This window comes from Nannospalax galili, unplaced genomic scaffold (assembly GCF_000622305.1).
Source record: "Nannospalax galili isolate Female #2095 unplaced genomic scaffold, S.galili_v1.0 scaffold45, whole genome shotgun sequence".
Classification (NCBI taxonomy): Eukaryota; Metazoa; Chordata; class Mammalia; order Rodentia; family Spalacidae; genus Nannospalax; species Nannospalax galili.
In genome coordinates, this window is record NW_008355775.1 from 1,533,068 (window position 1) to 1,555,553 (window position 22,486).

Consider the following 22,486-nt stretch of genomic DNA (forward strand, 5'->3'; position numbering starts at 1 on the left):
AAGCTATTGTTCTAAAATGATGGATAAATTTGTTTTCTCCCCCCATCTAGAAGCCTTTGAGAGGGAACTGACACTGATTCTAACCACTCCAACAGCTATCAAAATACCTGAAAGCAAATCCTGAATCTATCACTCTCTAGTCCAGCCTTGACAGACAAAAGAAAAATGAGGAACCCAATAGAGGGATGCTTTTGGAAGCCTTTTTCAAGAATCTCCAGTGGACTCTCATATGAACAGTTGAAAATTTCCCTGTTCTGACCTTTTTCTAGTTCTCTGTCTAGAACTTGTAATGCTAGCTACTTTTGCCTTTACTTCTCCTTCACATCTCCTATTCATGATTCAAGGACTTTCTTCCCACCCCCAGAGACAAGGGTTAGGCAATTTGGGAGTCTTTTATATATACCCACTGAAGGGGTGCTCCAATTGCCTCAGCCTGCATCACTGTTCAGCATGGAAGAAGCCAGAGCAGTCTGTGTCCTGATTCCCTATTGGCAATTTGGGTAACCTCTTCAGAGGAAGGTGTGATAAGAGTAGGAGGTAGGACTTGGCTAGGCAATTACGGTAAAAAGACCCCAAAGAAATGTAACCAGTTTCTTGGCTAAAACTCACAATGTCTTTGGGCCTCTTAGCAATATACTCCATTCCAAAGGCCAAAAATGTCAAAAATATTTGGGAGTGTTTATCTAATCCTTAAAAGATTTTAGGGCTATCTCTTTAGAAGGGGGAATGTTAGAGTAGCCAAAAGCCCCATAAAAAATAAACCAAAGAAGAAGAAAAAAAAGCAAACACAATAATGAAGAGAAGGTTGGAGGTGTCATGGGGAAAACAGGAAAAAAATAACCCGAATTCAAAACATAGAGGAGGGAAAGAAAGAAATTATTTGATACAGTAAACCTGCAAACTTTTAAGTGATGGGGTTCTAAATTCCATCTCCTATATTTTATCTGTATAACTGAGCAAGATTTCTGAATTTTTAGATTGGAGAAGAAACCTCCAATAAATTGTGAAAACATCTACGTCTAACTGATGCCCAATCAATTTTGACCTAATTTGTAAAGATGTGCTTAGATCTTTAGCACAAACTGCAGGCACAGAAAAACTCAGTATTTCTCAAATATATCAGTACATATTGTTCAAACAAAATTTAAGAGTGGCTGGGGATATAGCTCAGTTAGTAGGGTGCTTGCTTAGCATGCACAAAGCTCTGGGTTTGATCCCTAGCACTGTATAAATCTGAGCATGGTGGTTCACACCTGTAATCCCAGTAGGATGTTGGAAGTTTCTTGCCTACTTCACATCTATGCTAGAATTTTGTCTGGTTTGAGCTTGCATGGACCTTGTGCATGCTGTGGCAATTGCTGTCGGTTTATATGAATGACTGACCAGCTGTATTGAAATCTATTTTCTTGTGGTCATATACCACCTCTGCCTCTAGCAACCTTTCTTCCCCCTCTTCCACAATGATCCCTGAGCTGTTGAAGACCGAAGTTTGATTTAGGTATCCTATTCAAGGATATGCACTCTGCAGGCTCTTTTTCTCTGCATGCTTGCCAGTTGTGGGACTCTGTGGTACTCACCATCTGTTGCATAAGGAAAATTATCTGGTGAGACTTGAGAAGTACATTAATCTGTGGGTATAACAATAAGTCATTAGGAGTCAGTTTAATATGGTAATTATTTAGTAGAAAACTAGTATTCAGCCCTCCCCCTATGTCCTGTGGCTTGTCTAACCTCAGGGTCCTAGGCTGATATCAGTGTCAGGTAAGGGCTCCATCTTATGAAACAGACTTTAAATAGAATCAGAAAGTGGTCGGTTGCTTCTACATGCCGCTATTGCACAGGTGGACATATGCTGCCAGGCCAGTTGTAGTTTACAGGATCCACAGCTAGGTAAAGTTGATAATATTTTTTTCTTCTGGTAGCATACATAGCACCTTCCAGCACTATGAAAGCTAGCCAGGAAAAATGAGGCTATGAAGTCAGTACCAGCTTGATTTCTGTTTGTTCTATAGCTCAGGTATGCAGTGTCTTTAGTAAGGTCTTACTATCAAGTTTTGATGAGTATCCAAGAGCAGGGGGAATGGCCAGTATTGTTTGAGGGTCTACAGGACCCCTGGTCAACAGCTTCAAGAGAAGGAGTCCATTCCTGTTATCGGGGTTTATTTTGTTACCTTATGGTGTCTAGTAGGGGCAGTGTTCCATGTTATAAGCGAACTCCTTTTAATCTGTTTTTGTAATGTAAATATATATACTTTTAGAAAAGGTTCTATGGTGGTAAGGTGGTAAGTTTCCATACGGCTGTTTTCTGAGGGAGTGGGGAGGCAGGGTCTCCCTGTAGCCCCAGCTGGCCTGAAACTCACTATGTAGACAAGGTTGGTCTTAATCTCACAGATATCTACCTGTGTCTGCCTCCTGAGTGCTGGAGTTAAAGGTGAGTGCTACCACGCCCGACTATGTATGGCTGTTTCTAAAGGCCTTTAGTATTTGTTATCCCTCTCCATACTCCCTCCTCTGCACTGTTCTCCCATTCCCCACCCCTTGGAGGATGAGGGAGGCTTCCTGGGAGGAGCAGCATGACACTTAGTAGTCTTAAAAGTTTATTACACTTGTCATATTTGAGTAAGCATCAGAATCACGAGGAGAGAGAGAGAGATGGTTAAACACCCCTGGGTTACTGATAGTGCGTCTTCATGACCCACATTTCTCACAGCACCCCAGGTGTTGTTTCAGGCACCATACTAGTTGGACTCCTGAGCCCACTTCAAATAATAGGTTTAGAAGACTCAGCAGCCCCTGAGATGGAAAAAATTTTCTTTTGCCTATTTTTATGTTTATTCATGAAAGTGGATCGAGTTTGACAAAGGCTACGTGAATTTGATAAAATTTGTAACTATTTTTCAAGAATATATCTAAACCAGGGCAAAGTTGCCTTCATTCCTGGTTTGCACTGGTGAACCAGAGACCTGAAGTAGTTATGATGACACACAGGGTGGAACTCACTTTTCTAATTTCTGGGCTTTGATGTCTTCCAGTCATCCAGGTGGCCAAAGGATCATATCAAGGGCAACTAAGCAATATCTTAATATGGCCAGATTAGAAAATGACTGCAGTGAGAAGGCTTGCGGCAGGACAGGCAGTTCCAGACATCTGGAAAATTTTTTCCACAGCAAGTGCTTTAATGAGACTATGCAATGTGACAGGGAAAGGCTGTGCTGACCAGGAAGCTTAATTCTCCTGTGTTTCTCTTAGGAACAATTATCATTGTATAATTGAGCAGTGTGGGGGAGATTTGTATGGGGTCTTTTTTGTTTTGTTTTATGTTTTCTGGATTATTCCCAAGCATGGCTTCCCTCTTGAGATCCAGTTATACCCCAAGAGGTTCTACATTCTGCAAATAATCATTTTAGTATTAGATTATTGATATTAGTTTATCTATATATGACTGCTTGGGTTTTACTTTTGGAAGGGTACCCTGCTTTCAAATAGTGTTCAATTATCTCCAAAGCAGTATTGTGAAATTGCAAGCTTATCACCTATTTTATATTTTCATAACATTTATATGTTCATTTACTTATTGGGGCAGGGCATGTGCATGCTAGAGCTTACATGTGAAATCAGAGGACAACTCAAAGGAATTAGTTCTCTCCATATTGGGTCCTGGGACTCAAACTTAGGCCATCAGCCTTGGCAGCAAGCTCCTTTACCCACTGAACTATCTACTGGCCTATATTTTTTACTATGAGCATCAACATTTCAATCTGGACTTATTTGGAAGCTGGTTGCATCATCATAGTAGCAAGGCTTGAAAGGTTATAGTGACAGTTGGGGCTGAGGAAATGACTCTGTTGGTAAAATGTTTTCCATGGAAGCATAAGGGCCTAAGTTCAGACTCTTAGTATCTATGTAAAAAGTTAGGCATGACACATTTTGTCTGTAACTCAAGTACTGGAGAGGCAGGATGAAGCAGATCTCTGTGAATAATTAGCCTACCAGTCCAGCTAATCAGTAAATATCAGGTTCAGTGAGAGAACTCATCTCATGGAACACCATGAAGTGCAATCAAAGACACTGAATGTTAACTTCTGGCCTCCACAAACACACACACATGCATGCACATGTGTACATATCCATACCAATATGCACATATACCATATATACATACAGGTGCACAAAACAAAATTAAACATTCTTTTCTTAATGTATATTTTTATTGCACATTTGTGCACTTCACACAAAACATCTTAATCATCTTACAGCCCTTCCCCCATCCTCACCATCCATAACCCCTCTACACCAGATTTCATGCATTCTGTCATTTATGTTAAGACCTATCTAGTCAAATTCATGTACCCAGATGGTCCTCAGTGCAAGTTCAATAACTGGAGTCTAGTCAGCCTATCTAGAGCCTCTCCTTTAAAGAAGATCAACTCTCCCTCGCCCAGCAGCAATCAGCTGCCAATAGTTCTTCAACTAAAGTTGGGACCTGATGTACATTTCCCCAGATCTATGCTGGGTTTCTGTCTAATTGAGTCAATATGTGGGTTACAGGTGAACTACAAGTGCTATTTCAGGAACTGTTCTTAATAGCTGGTTTCATAAAGTACCCTTAATTTCTTGCATTTTACTCATGGCTGAAAATTTTCACCTAACACACCAAGATATTTACAGAAGACTACAAACAAGAATCAGATTCATTCCTCCAGTCCCATGACTCCAGTGTCTTGCTCTCGTATGCTGTGGAGCAGCACAAAGACCCTCAGGATAGCCCATTTCCTCAAAAGGCTCAGTCTGTGTGTACAGAACCTTAAGCCGTCTTTTCAGTTTGTTCAGACTTTTTGAAAATTATGTGTCTAAAGTTTACTTTTCTTGTTTCATGATTATTAAAAAGGTAATTGTGCTGCTGGGGCAAAAACGACAGTTTCCTCTTTCACCTGCCTAAATTGCATTAATACCAGTGTGGAGCACTCCAAAGTGTTCCTTTATATATGCCTCTGTAGTAGGAGGAAGTCACAACAGATGAGTCATACTCGACTTTTTCAAAGAATATGTGTGTGTGTGTGTGTGTGTGTGTGTGTGTGTGTGTGTGTGTGCCCACATATATGAGCCCTAGTGAGACTCACGTTATCAAGATTAACGTAAACGAGTCAGGGCATAGTGATGAACAGAAAATTATCATAGATCTTGAAAGAAAATTCATTTTCACATGTAACAAGATTTAAAATTCTAAGATCATAGTAGCTTCAAATCAATGTATTCAAATAAAGAAAGAAAAGAAAACCACAAATAACTTGTCACACACACACACACACAAGTATAAATTAAAGTAGGAGATGCTTTTACTTAAAGGCAAATCCAAACTGCGCCATTTAGATGTGTGACTTTGAGCATGAAGATTGTCTTTACTCAGAGAAATGAATATTTGTCTCACAGTATTGTTACAAGGGTAACATTAGCTACCTTAGTAGGGTAACATTAGTGTGCAAGGGTAACATTAGCTACCTTAGTAGGGTAACATTAGTGTGCAGAAGGCATGGCATAGGACTTGGCAAAGAATAGATAACTAATGAAAGCAAACTTCTATTATTATTATTGTCATCTATGCCTCTTCCGCATATACCACATGCATGAACTCAAGATGTTTGCAGTTTAGAATTCGGCTATGAGACAGCTGATATCCTGACTCAGCGGAATCCAGCCTTAGTGGTATAAGTTTAAATACAGAGGTGTAGAATTAAAGGACATGTATCTATCTATCATCTGTCTACCTACCTACCTGTATCTCTTTCATATATATTGTAATTTTAGGGTAAAAGGAGGGTAATTAGGTAACTGCAGTGGTAAAATACACCACCTTAACCATGCATGTATTTGTAAATCCCTACCAGTTAATGTGTATTTGATTGTACTAGTACTGAAATTAATCTAGCATATTCTCTGTCCTTGTTCACCTTGTTACCTAGAATGTCTCCTGTTTTAAACTGTTGAAGTTGAGACTTGAGTAGTGGCGCATACCTTTATTTCCAGCACTTGGGAGGCAGAGGCAGAGAGATCTCTGCATTCAAGGCCAACCTGGTCTGTATAGTGAGTTCCATGATATCCAGGGCTATATTGTGAGGCCCTGCTTTGAAGAAACAAAAATAAACAGAAAGAAAATGTAATTTGGTGAAATCGTATTATTCATTTCTTCAGGCTATGCCTTTCATAGTGCAGCCCTGCCCTTCCCTGATCCCTGAGTAAGCAGAACTCACAGCAGCTTCTGGTACTTTGACTATTGACTCATATTTGCATAATTATATCAATTAGATTGCAAATCCCCAAAAGTTGCCTTTATTGTATCTGTCCACCTAAAGCACAATTCTGGGCTTAAAATAAACAATATTTGTTAATTGTAATTTTATAGACGAGATCATTAGTACACAAAACATTTTTTTAAACATCCCCACAGGGGCAAGCAAATAAAGTGAGAAAATAAATTGATAAATCAGGTAGAATTTTGAAGAGAATTCAATTAGTTTCAAAGACAGATGAGTTGTATGTCCACCGTCTTTTTCACTGATATAATGAGGGGGAAGAAATGACAGTAAATGTGAAAGCATGGGCCCATTGCATCACAGCACTGCACAGTCTCTGTAATATAATTGCAGAGAGGTGTGTTCCCAGTCCCCAAAGAGACCTGGGGAAGTCCTGGGAGTGGAGGAGGGCATCAAGCTGTAGAGCACAGCCTGCCCTCCAGGAACAGACAGAAACTCATAAATAGAAGTATTCCAGGGAGTCAGGATTTCCTGGGGGGCGAAAATTAGTGTGAGAAGCCAGTACTGTGCAATTCCAGTTTTAAAAACAGCCAGTATTGTTAAGGCTGCTGTGTGCAGGAGAGCAAAAGAAAAGTCCTTTTTAGTATTTGTGTCAGCTTTCATGTTATTACAGAAACTACACTGAAATTCTTCCCTGGCAAATACTACATAGGCTGTAAGGTTTATATTGCTTGAAATCACTTTTCAGTCCTTCCAGTGACAAAGTTTTAGGGGATGAGGTATTCTGTCCCTTTATATCAAGTCAGTTGTGACTAAAGGACAACTGCCTCCTTCATTTAGGACTGGAGCTGTGCCTCTCGTCTATTTCAGCTCCTCGTTTGCCTAATTGTGCTGCTAGGCTGGCACAGACTTGCCCTGCAGCCGCAGCTCTGCTGACTGCAGGGACCCTACCTGCCACTCTAAGTTGGTGCGTCAGCACTTTAGGCTAGAATGAATGAAAAAAATCAATCACTATGACTGCAGCGGTGACATCCACAATCCTAACCTAGTTTGTCCATAATTTTCAACTATTCACCATAGACCAAGCAGTGTCTTAAGATGGTAAGTGAATCTGTAACAAATGTGCTACTTCTGCTTAATCGGTTTTTATTATTTATTTATTTATTTATTATTTATTTATTTTATTTTTTGTCCTCTTTTCTATTTAGAACAAGCAAATCTAATCTGCTTAGGGAACCACATGTAAATGATCATGTCAAGTTTCACGCAAATGTCTTCATGTGCTCCTGTTTAAGATTCAGCTCCTAATTAGGCTGGGTGATAAATATTCATAAATAGATGTATCAATCTGCTGTTATACTAACTTATACTCCAAACTCAAAGGGTTAGTTCTTTATGTGTCTGTTTGGCTCCTTGCTACATCTTTTTCTAATTTGCTATATTTCCTTATGTCAAAAATACAGCTTTAAAAAAAATTCTAGATTTACAATTCTGCAAAGACAGAGTTAAACACTGTTTGGACTCTGGCTGTTCAAAAGGAACTGAAATTGTTCAAAGCTGCCGTCGTCGGCTCTCCAAGGCAGCTACAGTAACTTCTGAACAGATTGGGTTAAATATTTTTACAGACCCATTCTACGATGATAAGGGGGTAATAAGTTGTGCAGTGCAACACTCCAAAGGGTTCCAAATTTCACAAGCCTCTTTGTATGTGATCCTCACAGTGAGGAAGAGTCTGAGCTACAAAGATGAAGAGTCTACTTCTTCTGGTGCTGATTTCAATCTGTTGGGCTGATCATTTTTCAGAAAACTACTCTCTGGATCATGACAGAGTTATCCACATTCAAGGTAAGAAAACACAAGTTCTCAAATGAGCAAAAAATTAATTTCCAATTACAGCTGAGAGCTAGCTTACTGTTTGTTCATTTTAGGTCTGCTGCATTAACTTTTTCTTTCCCTTTCTGCTAATTAGTGAACATGATTCTGGCTTTTGGATACGAATGTACTAGGGGAACGTTATGCGTGGGGCACAATTAAAGTTGGACATCTTAAGAATGTCCATCTACAGTGAGTAATGCAGTGAACTTTTAGTGCTTTTTAGTGAAGTTGCGATCTTCAAGTTGAAGTTGCTATCTTCAAGGAGAGCACGAAGTTCATATGAATTCAAGGTGGAGGGAAGAAATACGAAGCGAAACTCAGGATGTAAGGTCATGTTGTTACAAGAACTGTTTAATGACTAACAGAAACAATGCAAATAAGGTGAAAATCAAACAAACTATGATCCAGGAAAGAGCAGCTCACCCTATTCTACTTTCGCTATGAGGCTTTAGTTCCCACGAACCAATATATTGAAACTATATGTTTCTGTTGAGCTCAGCTGAATCCTTAGCCAGACAGCGTGGCAGGGCTGGGAGGCTGCAGTATAATGCAGCTCTTTCCTCAGCGGGAGCTTTGGATGAGGGACATCCTGCAATAGAAAGCTAAGTGACTCATGCAGTAAGGAAGGGCAGTCCAGGGCACTGTAGCTTCTCACATGCCCTTGGATACTAAATAATCCGAATAAGAATTACAATTTTTAACAGTTTAAACATATGACATTACTAATTTGAGATAAACTCAGTTTGGGAACCAAAGATATTATGTTTGCTGAAAGATATACCAAGTTATGCTTTCAAGGTCAAAAGTGCAGTCTCAGAAAACTGCATTCACTGTTGAAAACTATGTCTTCTAAAGGTCATTTTATTAGTGTAAATCTAGTAGAAAGATTTTCCTGTATGTATTTTGGCTATCAAAATAGAATTTCTGATCCATCTGTGTCTAAATACTTTAGAAATAGCTTTTTCAATTTTGTTTGCTTCCACCGGCTTTATTTTTTCACTGTTGAACTATGAAAAGAAATTATATCATCAAAAATTTTACTCTACAAGCTGCTGATTCAACCATTTCATTATATATGAACTGAGGCTCTTTCTCAAGGGCTGTAAAATATTTACACACAAAGATACCGATGAAGAATAACATCCTTTAAACTTATAGCCACAGGATTCAATTCAAGTGAAATGGTAATACCAAATCATTAATAATAGTAACTTTAAATCTAATGTAAAATGAGCTATAGAACTGCTTTCAAGTTACCAGGAGTTACTCAAGTTATAGTATAAGCAATACATGACAGTTAGCCTATGTTAGACCCAATTAATGAAAACATTATTTTAAAAACAGATTGGCATTTAAAAATTCATGTTAGTCAGAACAATCTTATTTTAATAAGGAAAACCTGTTCTCCCAGCCTTCACAATCCCATCTTTTCTGTTGAAATTTACTGCGAAGAAACTTCAACCCAAGGTATCAGAATTATCTGGATGATTTCCATATACTGTTGAATTTTTTTCGAAATACCTTGATAGTCCATTTCATTTTAATTGTAAATTTATATTCTTAGAAAGTGTAGGCTTGCCTGGAACAGTTGCTTAGGGCTTTCAAGGGATACAACTACTAAGCCTATATTTGCTTGTGTACATTAATACTTAAGTGTGGTTTTGAAAACAGAATTATGAAATTATCCTCATAAAACAAGATTCATTGTAAAATTGCTCAAATATCCTCACTCTTATTTTTCCCCATTTTTTCTTCTTCTTTTGTTACAGCACTCACATTGAATTTTCAAGTTGCATACTTCTGAGAATCCACTTCCAAGTGGCCTGTTGTAGTTCCAATTATCTTTCATAATGCACATTTAAACCTCATAACACAATAGAGAACCTGAAAGGCAGATAATCTCTATTACCTTCTTGAAGTGTTAGATTATTTCCTTATATTTAAAAACGTATTTGTAAAAACATAGAGGAGCTAAAAGGACATGAAATTTGCAGTCAGCTGATCAGTTTTATTATCTGAACCTCAGATTCCTGAATTGTTCTGATAAGAGTATAGCCTAGGAAGGGATGAAAAAAAAATGTTTAAAATTCACATTACCATGAAATCATCTTTTCTGCCTCTTATTTTTCACTAATTTTCTATTTTTGTATTCTAAATTCCCCAACAAGATTAAATTTGTTGAGGTGTACTGCATATCACCCTTAGACTCTCCTTAGCTGTGTGAGAATATGCTCTACACTTTAAAACCTCCTTGATAAGAGTTACCTTAGTTACTTCCTGAAGTCCTCTTTGAAGGTTTTCTTTTGGTGGCTTTTTTAGAGATACAGGCACAGAAATGTTTAATCTTGCAGAAAGAAAAGGGAAGAAGGAAGGAAGGGAAAGAAGGAAGATAGCAGGGAAGGAGGAGACATAGCCAAATGACATTGCAAGCATAGATCTTGGTTTTCTAAGTGCCTACTGTGTAAGGGTGAGGACTGAGTTTGGACCCCCCAGCACCCATGCAAAAATCTGGGCATGATGGCACATACGTAGCCAAGCACTGGGGGTTGGAGAGAAGTCAGAGATTATTGACCAGCCAGCCTGGCCTACTCAATGAGCTCCATATTCAATGAGAGCCCCTGTCTCAAAAACAAGCAAACAAACAAAATAATAAAGGGGAATGAATGATCAAGGAAAACACCTGATGTTGGCCTCCATATACATGCAAGTGTACATACACACATATAACACATATCACATGCACATACATGTACATACACACACAAAGAACTACTGACTGCACAGAAACACATATGTGCATACCACCCTTACTTCTATTGATATTTATAATTTCTGATCCACATCTACTTATCTTTAAATATGTACATTTTTTTCTTTTGGCCATTTTAATTGATTTTCACTCTCATTTTAAAATTTTCGTACATTGACAGTGTATTTACATAAATACACTATATCTACATGACACCCACATCCTGTCCTCGCCCCTCTCCAACTCCTTCCACATTCTCCCAGACACCCCCTCTGTTCCTAGCTGCCATGAAAAGACTGATAGGGAACACGACTGAGCAAACGTCTTTGTGGTAGGATATGGAGTCCTTTGGCAATTTCACAAGGAATGCTACAGCTGGATTGTATGATAGATCTACTTTTACCTTTCTGATAATTCTCCACAATGATTTCCATAGTAGCTGCACCAGTTTTCACTCAAACTATTTGATCATTCAAAAAATTGTCAAATATTGACCTGCTTTTACACAGATACTGGTTTATCATCTATGGAAGGACAAATCATCTCCTCAGGAAGAGTAATTAGTTGCAAAAGAATCTATTTAGAGCTATATATTCATTCTCGCTGATGTTTTTATTGCTCAATATTAACTCATAAAATATATTTTATGAATATTTCTAAACTTGATATGAACACTATACATGATATTATATGTTATTCTGTTAACTCTATTAAAACCATACAGTTTTATACATTCAGGCATGAAAGCTTATATGTAATCTTCCTTTTAAGTGGCAATAAATTTATATTGAATGACCATTGCATTTTTGTATTGCATTATGTATTTTAGGTATTTATGTATTGAATGACCATAGCACTGTCAGCATGCCTATGGCTGTTTTATAGTAAAAGGTGTTTTTTTAGAAAAAAATACATATACACATTTTATACATTTTCAGGACTCTTCTGGGTTCTGAATTTGACCGGTTGATGATTATTAGAAAACATCCCACATATCCAGAGCAAACAAAAATACAAACTTATTAACTGGCAAATCTTGTTCTTTTGGTTGAAATTTTATGGTTTTTTTTTTCATATATTGCTTTTTTTAATCTAAAGTACATCTTAGCATGATAGCACATGCCTGTAATCCCAGCACTTAGGAGGCTGAGTTAAGAAGATCACAACTTCAAGAATAGCCTGACTATATAGGGAGAAAAATAGTCTTTAAATCTGGATCAGTTGCAATGGTTTAGAATTAGACTTGACATTAGAAGCTAGCAACTATTTCTCTAGCCCGTGTTGAAAATTCAGACTTGTTGGTTTTCAACCTGTGTCCTACAGGAATGGAACAGGGTCAGTAAGACCTGTATCTGCCCCTTTTAGAATGCGGCATGCACTCCCTACAGTGGGTACAGCCCTGTTCACTCCACTATCCTATTCTCCAAGGACTCCCTTCATCTTCCCAAGCCTTGATCAACCTAATCATTTTTGTCTGACTTGTATTTTCTCTCTTTCCTCGCCAAACTGAATATCTGACCCATTACAGCCTAATGATTCTTTTATTTTTCTTCCCTCAGGTGTTTGTATTACTTTGTTGTCTTTCATATTTTGTTACAGGATTAATCTTAGTGCAAAGGATCAAGTGTCCTTTCTAGAAGTTATAAGTTATCTGACTGTACCCTTCCACTCAGAATAGAAGTTGTCTGCATGGAAACAAATACATCTGAGCTCTACCTCTTTGCCACATAAGGAGAGTTTCAATAATTAGTAAATGTGTGAATAATTACAGATAATAAAGAAAAACAGCACATGCTAGTCCAGTCTCTCTGGAAACTTTGAAACAAGCCTCTTTAGTCACAATCCTGGAAAGTATATTTAGCATAAGAATATCATTCAGGAGACTGTTGAAATGTTCCAATTTTATTTTCTTCTCTTTTTTCTTAATCTCCTGGTGATTCCCTGATTTATTTTTTCCTCAGTCCAAATAAATAAGAGTTAAATGCTGGATCTTTACTCATCATGGATACCTATTAGCATGGATAAATTTAAATTCTGAAGAATTATTAACCATAAAAGAGAATTTTAAAGCTCACAAAAATATTAAACCATCTCTTGCTTTGGGACTATGGCAGAATAGTAATCTGCCAGCACTGCCTTTTATAATCAGTTACTTTGTGTGAAGCACAGTGTAAAATGTATAGCCTCATCATCTTCAGCCCTCCCAACTACTGTATGAAGATGGTCATCCTCACTGAAGTTGACAGAGACTAAGCAGCCTACTACAGGCTTTTTGGGTGCTGAAGTTGAGATTCATACCTGGGGCAGTCTTTCTTGCACACCACACCCTCACAGGAGCCAGACTGAGTTCATGTAAACCACTCTCAATTCTTTTTTTATGTGTGTGGTCCACTGAGTTTAATCAGAGTTTCTTGCCCATGAATGGGAGGTTATTTACTGGAGCAAGGGTGATTTGTCAGTGGTCACAACTCTAGAGAAGATGATACTCCTGCCCCATCAATTGTTTACTGCCAATTGTCCAACAGGGAGGGGTGGGGCCTTATGGGAGTTAATAGTCTCACATGCAGACCTGTTAAGAATCACTACTTTAGAGGAATGCTCAAAGATCTTATGAGATGTGACATTTTCGGAACTAACTGTCTCTAGGAACTGTTTTATGAAGAGAACATGGTAAAGAGGATAAGCTGTTGGGCAGGTCCAGCCTACTTGAGACGCTAAGAACATGCTCCTTAGCAAGAGCCCATAAACTCTCAGTGAATAATATTTTATTTCACCTTCATAAGGACCCTGGGATGAAGTTGTCTTATTCTGTTTTACTGACACAGAAACTGAGTTGCAGAAGGGTTAAGTGGCATGATGTAAGAGGCACAGTCTGTGTGCTTAACCATTATTCTTTAACTGGTGAGGAAAGACATAAAGAATTAATTAACATGGGAAAGTAAAATCCCACAAATAATTCTATCAGCAAAAGAGACCTAACTACCTTCACTTTTGGTGTCTCTGTGGTAGTAAAAATCTGAAGAAATGGAAAAGAGAAACAGAGTATTTTTCAGGATATTAGCACAGTTTCAGATGTATATATCAGAACTGGGATTTTAAACTGTGTTATGATTCATCTGACCCAGTATGGCTCCTTCCAGCCTCTTGAAGCCTAGTTCAAGCAGAAACGTTTGCCTTTATTGACATTACACAGCCGAGTTTTGTTTGATATCCTTTGAAATAATATTTCACTGCTCCTAAAAACAGTGTTTTAATATTACCATAAATACACCTTTAGGCTCTCAAATAGTGAAGGCATGTCTTTACTTTTTCCTGTGAAGGTTGGATATGACAATGGCATAGTACACATTCATGATCAGGATTGCCCCAAACAATACTACAGTTTTGAGCAATTTCCCATCACAGATAATTTAGCCAGAAGGCAAGAGAGGAAGGCAGATATGTTCAGTTCCTGAGAGGATGCTCCACAGTGCATCAGACCAGAAAATGCAGATATCAAAAGGAGGAATACATGCCGTCTGAGAAGCCTGTAAAAACACCATTCTGGATAATTTGATAGATTGACAGGAAAGAATAGCGCACCGATACTGGATGGTTGTTAGAGAGAAGGTAGCCTCTGGCAGGTGAGGAGGTGAAATGGATCCAAGGAGTACGACCTTGCAGCTGTACAATCTAAAGGCAGCATTGCCGAAGGTGGAAAACAGCGGCAATCCTTAAACATGAGAGAGCATTCTCCATCGTCCTGTTTTCGGCATTGGGGTTTTCATTTATAATTTAAAACTAGACAACAATCTGTGTCCTTGTAAACATAATCTTTAAGGAAGAGGGAAAGCAAAATAAAATTTATGTTTTTAAAATCTTGCTTGGAGACACCATCTTTTAAAAATATTTTATTTATTATTTTTACTTCTGTGTATGAATGTATTGCCTACATGTATGTGAGTATGTGGCTGGAGATACCATTTTCAACAGAGTAGCAAGCCTTTTGCAAAACATAATGCTTTAATTGTAACAATGTACCATAGTTGGAGCTACTGGCTTCTTCTGGTGTCTTTCCAGAAATGCCATAGACAAAGTTATTTGGTTGAGTATTTATTTGTTAAATTTCCTTAATTCATTTATTTTTTAGACAGTTCATAATACATATGTATAATTTAAAGTCTTTTAAATGTGGACACATGCACAGCAGGAAAACAAATCTGCCAGACGTTCTTGTATGCATCTTCCCATAGGGTACCAAAATTATTGCTTCTGGTGAATCTTCAGATATAGTTGGTGCACAACCACACATAGCTCTTGAATTTACACAAATGATAGGGAACATACATACATGCATGTATCTGTAGATCAAAGTGTCAACCCCAGCTGAAAGCAAAGATCAACTAGGACACACCCAAGACTTCAAACTCAGGTCAGGTTGTGAGGCATGGGCAGGAATGAGAAGGTCTCTCTACCCCTCCTTTTCAGATGTGCCCTTCTAGAAGACAGGCTCAAATCCTTCGCATTCAATAATTAGCTAAGAAAGGAAGCTAAAGCTTTGTTTCTGATAAATTAAAAGTAATCAGCACTCTAAGGACAGGCAAAGGTGAATGGAGTGAGGCAGGGGTAGAGATATGGGGCAGGACACTTGCAAAAGTTTCCATGTAAACTAATTACACACATCAGAATTGTAACTAAAAGTGAGAACTGACTCCATATGAACAGTCCCAGGAAAAATACCACTTCCTCCATTCTAAAAGAAACAAAGTAATTATGAGTTAAAAGTCAAAGGCACTCTATTTTTTCCCAAATTATGTGTTTACTCAAATGGAGCGTATAAGGTACAGTGAGAAACATATTGTATAAATTATGCATTCTGCCTAAACTTTACATAATATGCACAAAGCATTTTCATTTTAGAGCTGTTACATGGTGTAAACTATAAAACAAGACCAACACCCATGTCTACTGTCTCAGCACAGGCAGTAGGCAGCATTAATGTGCTTTAATCCCAGCACTTGCTGCATGTCAGGCACTGTGTTGATGCTGGAGAAGCCATGTACATAGGACAGAGAAACTGTGGCCTGTAGGATGCTTACCTATCCAGATGTTCCTCCTCCCACAGGATTGACTGACCTAAGGTAAATATCAGCTTCCAGCATACTAGTCTTACACATCTAAGCCTACCAAGATGAAAAAAGTCACAAAAATACAAAAGCATTTTTAAAACTTTGTACAGTTTTTGAAATGGCTAATCCTAGCGTTTGCAACTGAATTAATGCCTACAAGTTTGAGATGTAAGAGAGAAATCAGATTTCTATTTTAGGTAATAAAAAATTTGTGAAAATGATGGTTACACAGCATTGTGAAAGTAATTAGTGGCACTGGATTGCACATTTTAACATAACCTAAACATTAAAAACATGTAGGTGTGTATATATGTAACTATACGTGTATATTTTATGTATGTGTTTATATATCATAATCTTTATATATTAACACAAAAGATGTTAGCAAAGTTTTCATTTATTTTTGGAGAGAAGTATTTTTTTTAATTTTTGTTTTTGTTTTTTGTTTTTTGTCTTTTTGAGACAGGGTCTCCCTGTGGCCCCAGCTGTCCTGGATTCACCACGGAGAACAGGCTGGCCTTGAACTCACAGAGATCCACCTGCCTCTGCCTCCCAAGTGCTGGGATTAAAGGCATGCGCCACCACGCCCAGCGAGAAGTATTTTTAATGTAGCAAAGTTTTTATTTATTTTTGGAGAGAAATATGTTTAATGTCTTGTCTTAGGCATCTTAAATAAATTGTCAATTTGAATTGATCTAGGAAATCTAAACTTCTGGGACCTGTTTCTTTCATATGCCAGGAAAGAAAGTAACCAAATCAAGATTCATTATTTGCATGATCTGCAGTTGTTTCAAAGGGACAAACTTGTATTCACTGTACATTTCCTTTTTTATTACCTGATTTCATTGAGTACGTACTTAGAAAAAATTACACTTCTAATAGAAATAAAAACAATAGGTACCATTCTAGAGCTGAATTTCGAATATCCTTTTTTCAAGCATTTTTGTCCCATTTAAAATATTTCCTCTGAAGCACATGGCAAATTCAACCATAGCTGTTCTGTCGCACCAGTGCTTTCATTTGGTAAAGGTGAATTATGTCCTCTAGATTCCACCACAGAGCCTGTAAAATAATGAGGCCCCACTGGTTCAGTGCACCCCTGTCAGTGTTCTCATCATGCCCTGCTGTTTCCCCTGAAGTAAGCTCTGGGCTTGGAAAGGCATCAAATCTCTCAAGTCACTATCATTGACCCTTTCTAATAAAAACAATAATTTCATACTTATAAACTGCAATTCAAAAAAGTTAAGTCCCCCACTGAGCAGCTTTAATTTCCTAAATTAGCTTTATATTTTGAGTTATCAGCTTCATTTAAGAACAAGTTCCTCAGTAGTATATTTAAATATTTGTGTGAACATTCACTAGAAAACAAGAGAAAAATAAAACCATGCAGCTTTGTTTTATTTATTCTTTTATTTTCCAAAGAAGAGAAACAAGAAGTATTCATGCTGATGATCAAGGTTTAATTTTATATTTTGCATTTGTATTTCTATGTGGCTACCCTGTTGATCAATACCCTTTCGATTGAAGCATGAATTTCTATCTGGCTCAGGTTTTAAAATTCCATGATCAGGTCCAAGGCTCACTGCTCTAGGCCACACTGTGCAGTCTATCCTCGGTTCTCTTGACTCCTTTTCTGATGCCTTTGTCCCTTTACTTTCTACTTTCTTGCTTAGTGTGTCTTCTGGCTGATCCCTGTGATGAAAACCTGTGACACGGACCAAATAGCTAGAGTAAGTTCAGTGTCCTCATGAGGTAGGCACAGTGAACCAAGTTGTAGTAGAACTTGTGCAGAGGAACCCAGGGATCTTCTGACTTGCTAGCCAGGTTTCATTCTTCTGTGTCTTCCTGTTCTGAAGCAGGCCAGTCCCTCTAGCAATGCTCAGTGCTATATAATCTTCAGTGTATGTCTTTTGAAAGCAAACTGAATCCACCATCAAGGCCATGCTGGGGTTTAGTTCAATGCACATTGATGGGTGGCCATCATTAAATGTATGGTTCCTCATTCCTAGAGTTCTCTGAATTTCAGTCAGTGACTTCTTTATGGAAGGCTCGCTCCTTCCATGAAGAAATCACAATCCTAGAATCATATATATCTGAAAGACTGTTCAATATTAAACTACATAAATCTTCCTCTACTCACAATGAAACACTACAAAACAGTTTGCAGAAAATATTAGAAGTATGTACCTTTTATACAAGAGCCTTGATCTTTGCTCTAGCTCTGTAATTTATGAAACTTTCAGACCTTAGATTCATCCTGGAACAACTTATAATTGCAGTAAACCACACACATTTCCAAGTCTCCTTTATGATGCATGTAACATTGGCTATATTTATATTTTGTTCTCCGTGGCTCAAAAGTAGTATTAGTTAAAACTATGAAAAAGTATAAATGTGAAAACTCTCCTCACTTTTGGGAAGAATTATATCTGAGATACATTGAGCAAAAGCTATACATTAGAAAACTAGCAGTTAGTATCGTGTGCTATACTGTTCCGTAGTCTACTGTTCCAAGTGCTTCACGCACATTAGGTCTACTAAATGATAGTTTCCGTATCCTTAATTCACCTGGATATTGGAGCTTAAGGGTTGCACAGCTTGTCCAACTAATGAGCTAGTCATGGACAAATTGAGGTTAGACTAAGGTCTGTATTGCACGAAGGCCCTTGTTCTAACTACTGCAATACCCTTTGTCTCTGTGAATTCAGGCATTAGTTGTAACTTTGAACTGAACAACTTGGACAAATCATGAAACTGAGACTGCTCAGCAATGTGCCACATTGCTTTATAAACTCACAGCCCAGCATGGCATAAGGCCCAGATCCCAAGTGTGCCCCACCCCCAGACACTAGGCATCAGTGTGCCCTATGGTCATTGATAAGTGTGTTTAGTCAATAGCGTCTTTTCATTCTATGAAAAAGAAGACTAGATACATTTCAATAGAACTTTGATGCAGCCACTGGGATACTGGGCAGGGTAGAATAGGAGGGAAATTTAAATTTCTTGTATTGAGATTCTCTTGTTCTAAATACAAAGATGATGAATGGAATATAAAGGACTGCTTAATGAATTGCATTTGCGGTTCATTATAACTAGGTATTTAATGAAGTTATTCTTCTTGCATTGTTGAAAGTGGGAACATTAACAGCTGTGTTACACTTTTCAGTTTTTTAGGATTGGGATTCACTTACAAATGAAATGGTATACCGAATTTTAAATATCAATTCTGATTTCAGTATCATAAAAAATACAAGTACAGAATCTGATTTTGGACTTTTTAATTTTAAGTCAGAATACGTGTATGTGTGTCATTAAATAATTTTTGAGATCTGTGTCAAAGCAAATGTTTACTCTTCCTGGTGATTTGTACATCTTAAAAGATTCATGGCCAGGGATCCTTCAGTGTTTGCTACCCTCAAGCTGCAAGTACTGCAGACCTGTACAAAAGCCAGCTTTTGAATTTTAGAAATGGCATGTAGACAAGTTCCATGTGTCCTGAAGTTCTTATGCTGCTTTTTCCATTTACTGTCATCTTGCACATCCTCAAGAGAATATGTCAAGGTCAAAACATAAAGTGCTAACCAGGGGGAAAGCCCAGGGAAAGCCAAGATCTGAAAATAACAGCTGGCTCTCTAAAAGCGATATCCCTGCTGACTTGGCAAACTTGGAATATTGTGGTGCTATGTGCAAAGCAATAAAGTCTCTGGGGGATGAAGGCAGGAAAACCAAAGGGCAAGAACCATAAAGGTGATTAAGGTGGAAGTGATAAATATAAAATGAGAGAGAGAGAGAGAGAGAGAGAGAGAGAGAGAATATTTAAAGGGAGTAAAGACAATTATTTGGAGAATCAGAAAATAAATAAAATTTTCAATATACTCTAAGCTTTCAAATTTTGAAGAATGTGTTTCAAAACTTTCTGGAGTTTGTCAACAGCATTCACTAAAATTACCTTTCTGATGCCTAGTCTTGGCTGAAACCTAATATATGCATATTTATGCAATGCTCCACAGTGGCATGCTACAGACTACTTTTGAATGAAGGCTACAGATGCTAAAGCACTGCATGCTTCAACCATAATGCTAACACTATAATGAAAGTAAATCGTGTGTCTTTATACTTTTTAAGTATATTTCAGACTTATTGTATTAGCAGATCCAAATGGGCTTATTTTACCGTAAAAGATACTGGTGTATATTGATGGTCACGGAACTGTCACTTCTCTTGACCTTGAAAGATCATTGACAATTATTTCTGTTTCTTCTTCTTCTTCTTTTTTTTTTCCCCATCATAGCTGAAAATGGCCCCCGTCTACTTGTGGAAGCAGAACAAGCCAAGGTGTTTTCACACAGAGGTAGCAATGTGACACTGCCATGTAAATTTTATCGAGACCCCACAGCATTTGGCTCAGGAATCCACAAAATCCGAATTAAGTGGACCAAGCTAACTTCAGATTACCTCAGGGAAGTGGACGTTTTCGTTTCCATGGGCTACCACAAGAAAGCCTATGGAGGCTATCAGGGTCGAGTGTTTCTGAAAGGAGGCAGTGACAATGATGCTTCCCTGGTCATCACACACCTCACGCTGGAAGATTACGGGAGATACAAGTGTGAGGTGATTGAAGGACTAGAGGATGACACTGCTGTGGTGGCATTAGAGTTGCAAGGTAGGTATCTATGAAGTATGTTAAACTTTGAAGTGTTAATCACTACTTCCTTCCTGTGGTGAGTAATGTGTAGTGGTTACCATAGTAATAACTACAAAGCCCATGCCCAGCGTGTTTTTTATTCTTTTATGTTTTGCAGTCTGCATATAATTTCAGCTTTCACATTTGAAAGGTATGCAAAATGCTTATGTGCAAAATTGAAGTTATTTGCAACCAGAGAAATGTGCAATGGAACTGAATTAATAATTCTCAGAAATTGCCTTATGCTATTCAAAACTGGTTATTGAGAAATTCAAATTAGGTTCTTTTTTTATTATGCGCCTAAAATTTTCTCAGTTTCAAACTAATGTTAAATTCTTTAAAGGACTTCATCTGTAATACAATGCATGTAATTGTGTTCTGTAAAATGACTAAAGAAGTTAATTTAACAGAAAAGTAACCTCTGGATATACTTAAATATCTTGAAAAAAAGTAATTTTTTAATGACCCAGAGTCTTTTCAGACATTGAGTACCAAATAATCAAGGCAGTAGAGGAGAGTTTTACTCTTGAATATACAACACATTAAATAGGTTCAAAAACCACTGCACAAAACGGTACAAGAAAAAGTGTCTTAGCCATCTTCATCTTGCTTCTTCTCAATAAATACTCTGAAGAAATTTCTGTCCTTAGTTTCTTACACATCACAAGCCATCTTACTATTCCTGCGTTTCAGCAGGGTTCTGCATTGAAGAACAAATCTGACTGCATTGATTGAATATTTTCTTTTCACAAAATCATTGGTCTGTGTTTTCTAGAACTTCTTCTCCCATCCTACAGCAGATTTGTAGCTTTTGAAAAAATTGGAACACTGAACATTGTGACCCTCCTGAATCCCATAAAATTCCATCATGCATGTTGAGATTTCTCAGCTCCATCTGCCTGATAAACTACACAGTGTTAAGTACATTGATAGGAACTTCCCTGGTCTTTCTTTGTTATGGTTCTTGACTCCTAATTGTGTGCATGCTACCCTGTGCATTCAGTTCTTATAGACCCACATTAATATCCATAAATATCAGCATTTCATAAGATGTATGAACTAATTTGATACACAAGATGGTCACCAAATATTGAAATCTGATTTCCTTTATCAAAGAGGCAGTGATAGGCTGTATGTGGTAACTGTAAGGTCAGTCTTTGTCAGAAGTAGTCAGCCATTCCTCTCAGACTGCTACGTGTACACTTTGCTATGCCTTGATTATCTTTCCCAGATATTGAGAAAATTCTCTCACCTATTGATCAAGGTTCTTCAAATTTTGTCCTTATGTTTTTTATTTTTATTCCTGTAACTATCTTTAAAACATGAGTAATTTCATTTAAAAATGAAAATCCATCTTTGCTAGAATAAAGACTTGTGATCACTACCAGTGAGCCACAATGCTAGAAATTTCGTTATTGAGAAATAATCACTGTAGATGCATAATGAAGATAATGTCAGTATAAATTCTGTAGCTTGGGCTCCAAAATTCACCTCAGCTATGAATAAATATGCAAATAATGTCACAAAAGCAAGAAATTTGTTATTCTAATCTTCTACTGTGTTACTTTTCTAATGGTGAAATTGGGGCCAAATACATGAAATTATAGTCTGAGAACTTTCAGGCACAGATGTTTCCAAGTATGTACAGAGCATTGTTTAGGTGTTGTGACAGGCACTTAGGAAGATAAATTATGTACATTACTACTGTATTGTTTTCTGCCTTTATTACCAAAGCTATTTACTTTTATGTATGCTAGGATTTGAAAATCTGTCATATGCCTAACAAATTTTTTGCCAACAAACAGAATTCACTGGGCTG

The 22,486-nt window shown here is 37.6% G+C and overlaps 1 protein-coding gene across 3 annotated transcripts in view; it reads left to right on the plus strand.

The window, feature by feature from the left end:
- Hapln1 (hyaluronan and proteoglycan link protein 1) overlaps positions 1-22,486 on the plus strand; it is a 61,580-nt gene that overhangs the window by 28,406 nt on the left and 10,688 nt on the right. The window contains exons 1-3 of one of the 3 annotated variants that reach the window (XM_008853287.3): positions 7,279-7,352; positions 7,973-8,096; positions 20,275-20,646. In XM_008853287.3, the coding sequence (XP_008851509.1) occupies positions 7,997-8,096; positions 20,275-20,646 (472 nt within the window). In that variant the 5' untranslated portion in view covers positions 7,279-7,352; positions 7,973-7,996. Of the gene's footprint in view, positions 1-7,278; positions 7,353-7,824; positions 8,097-20,274; positions 20,647-22,486 lie in introns of those variants that run through there. The other 2 variants (XM_029556229.1, XM_008853286.2) reach the window with 2 other exon arrangements.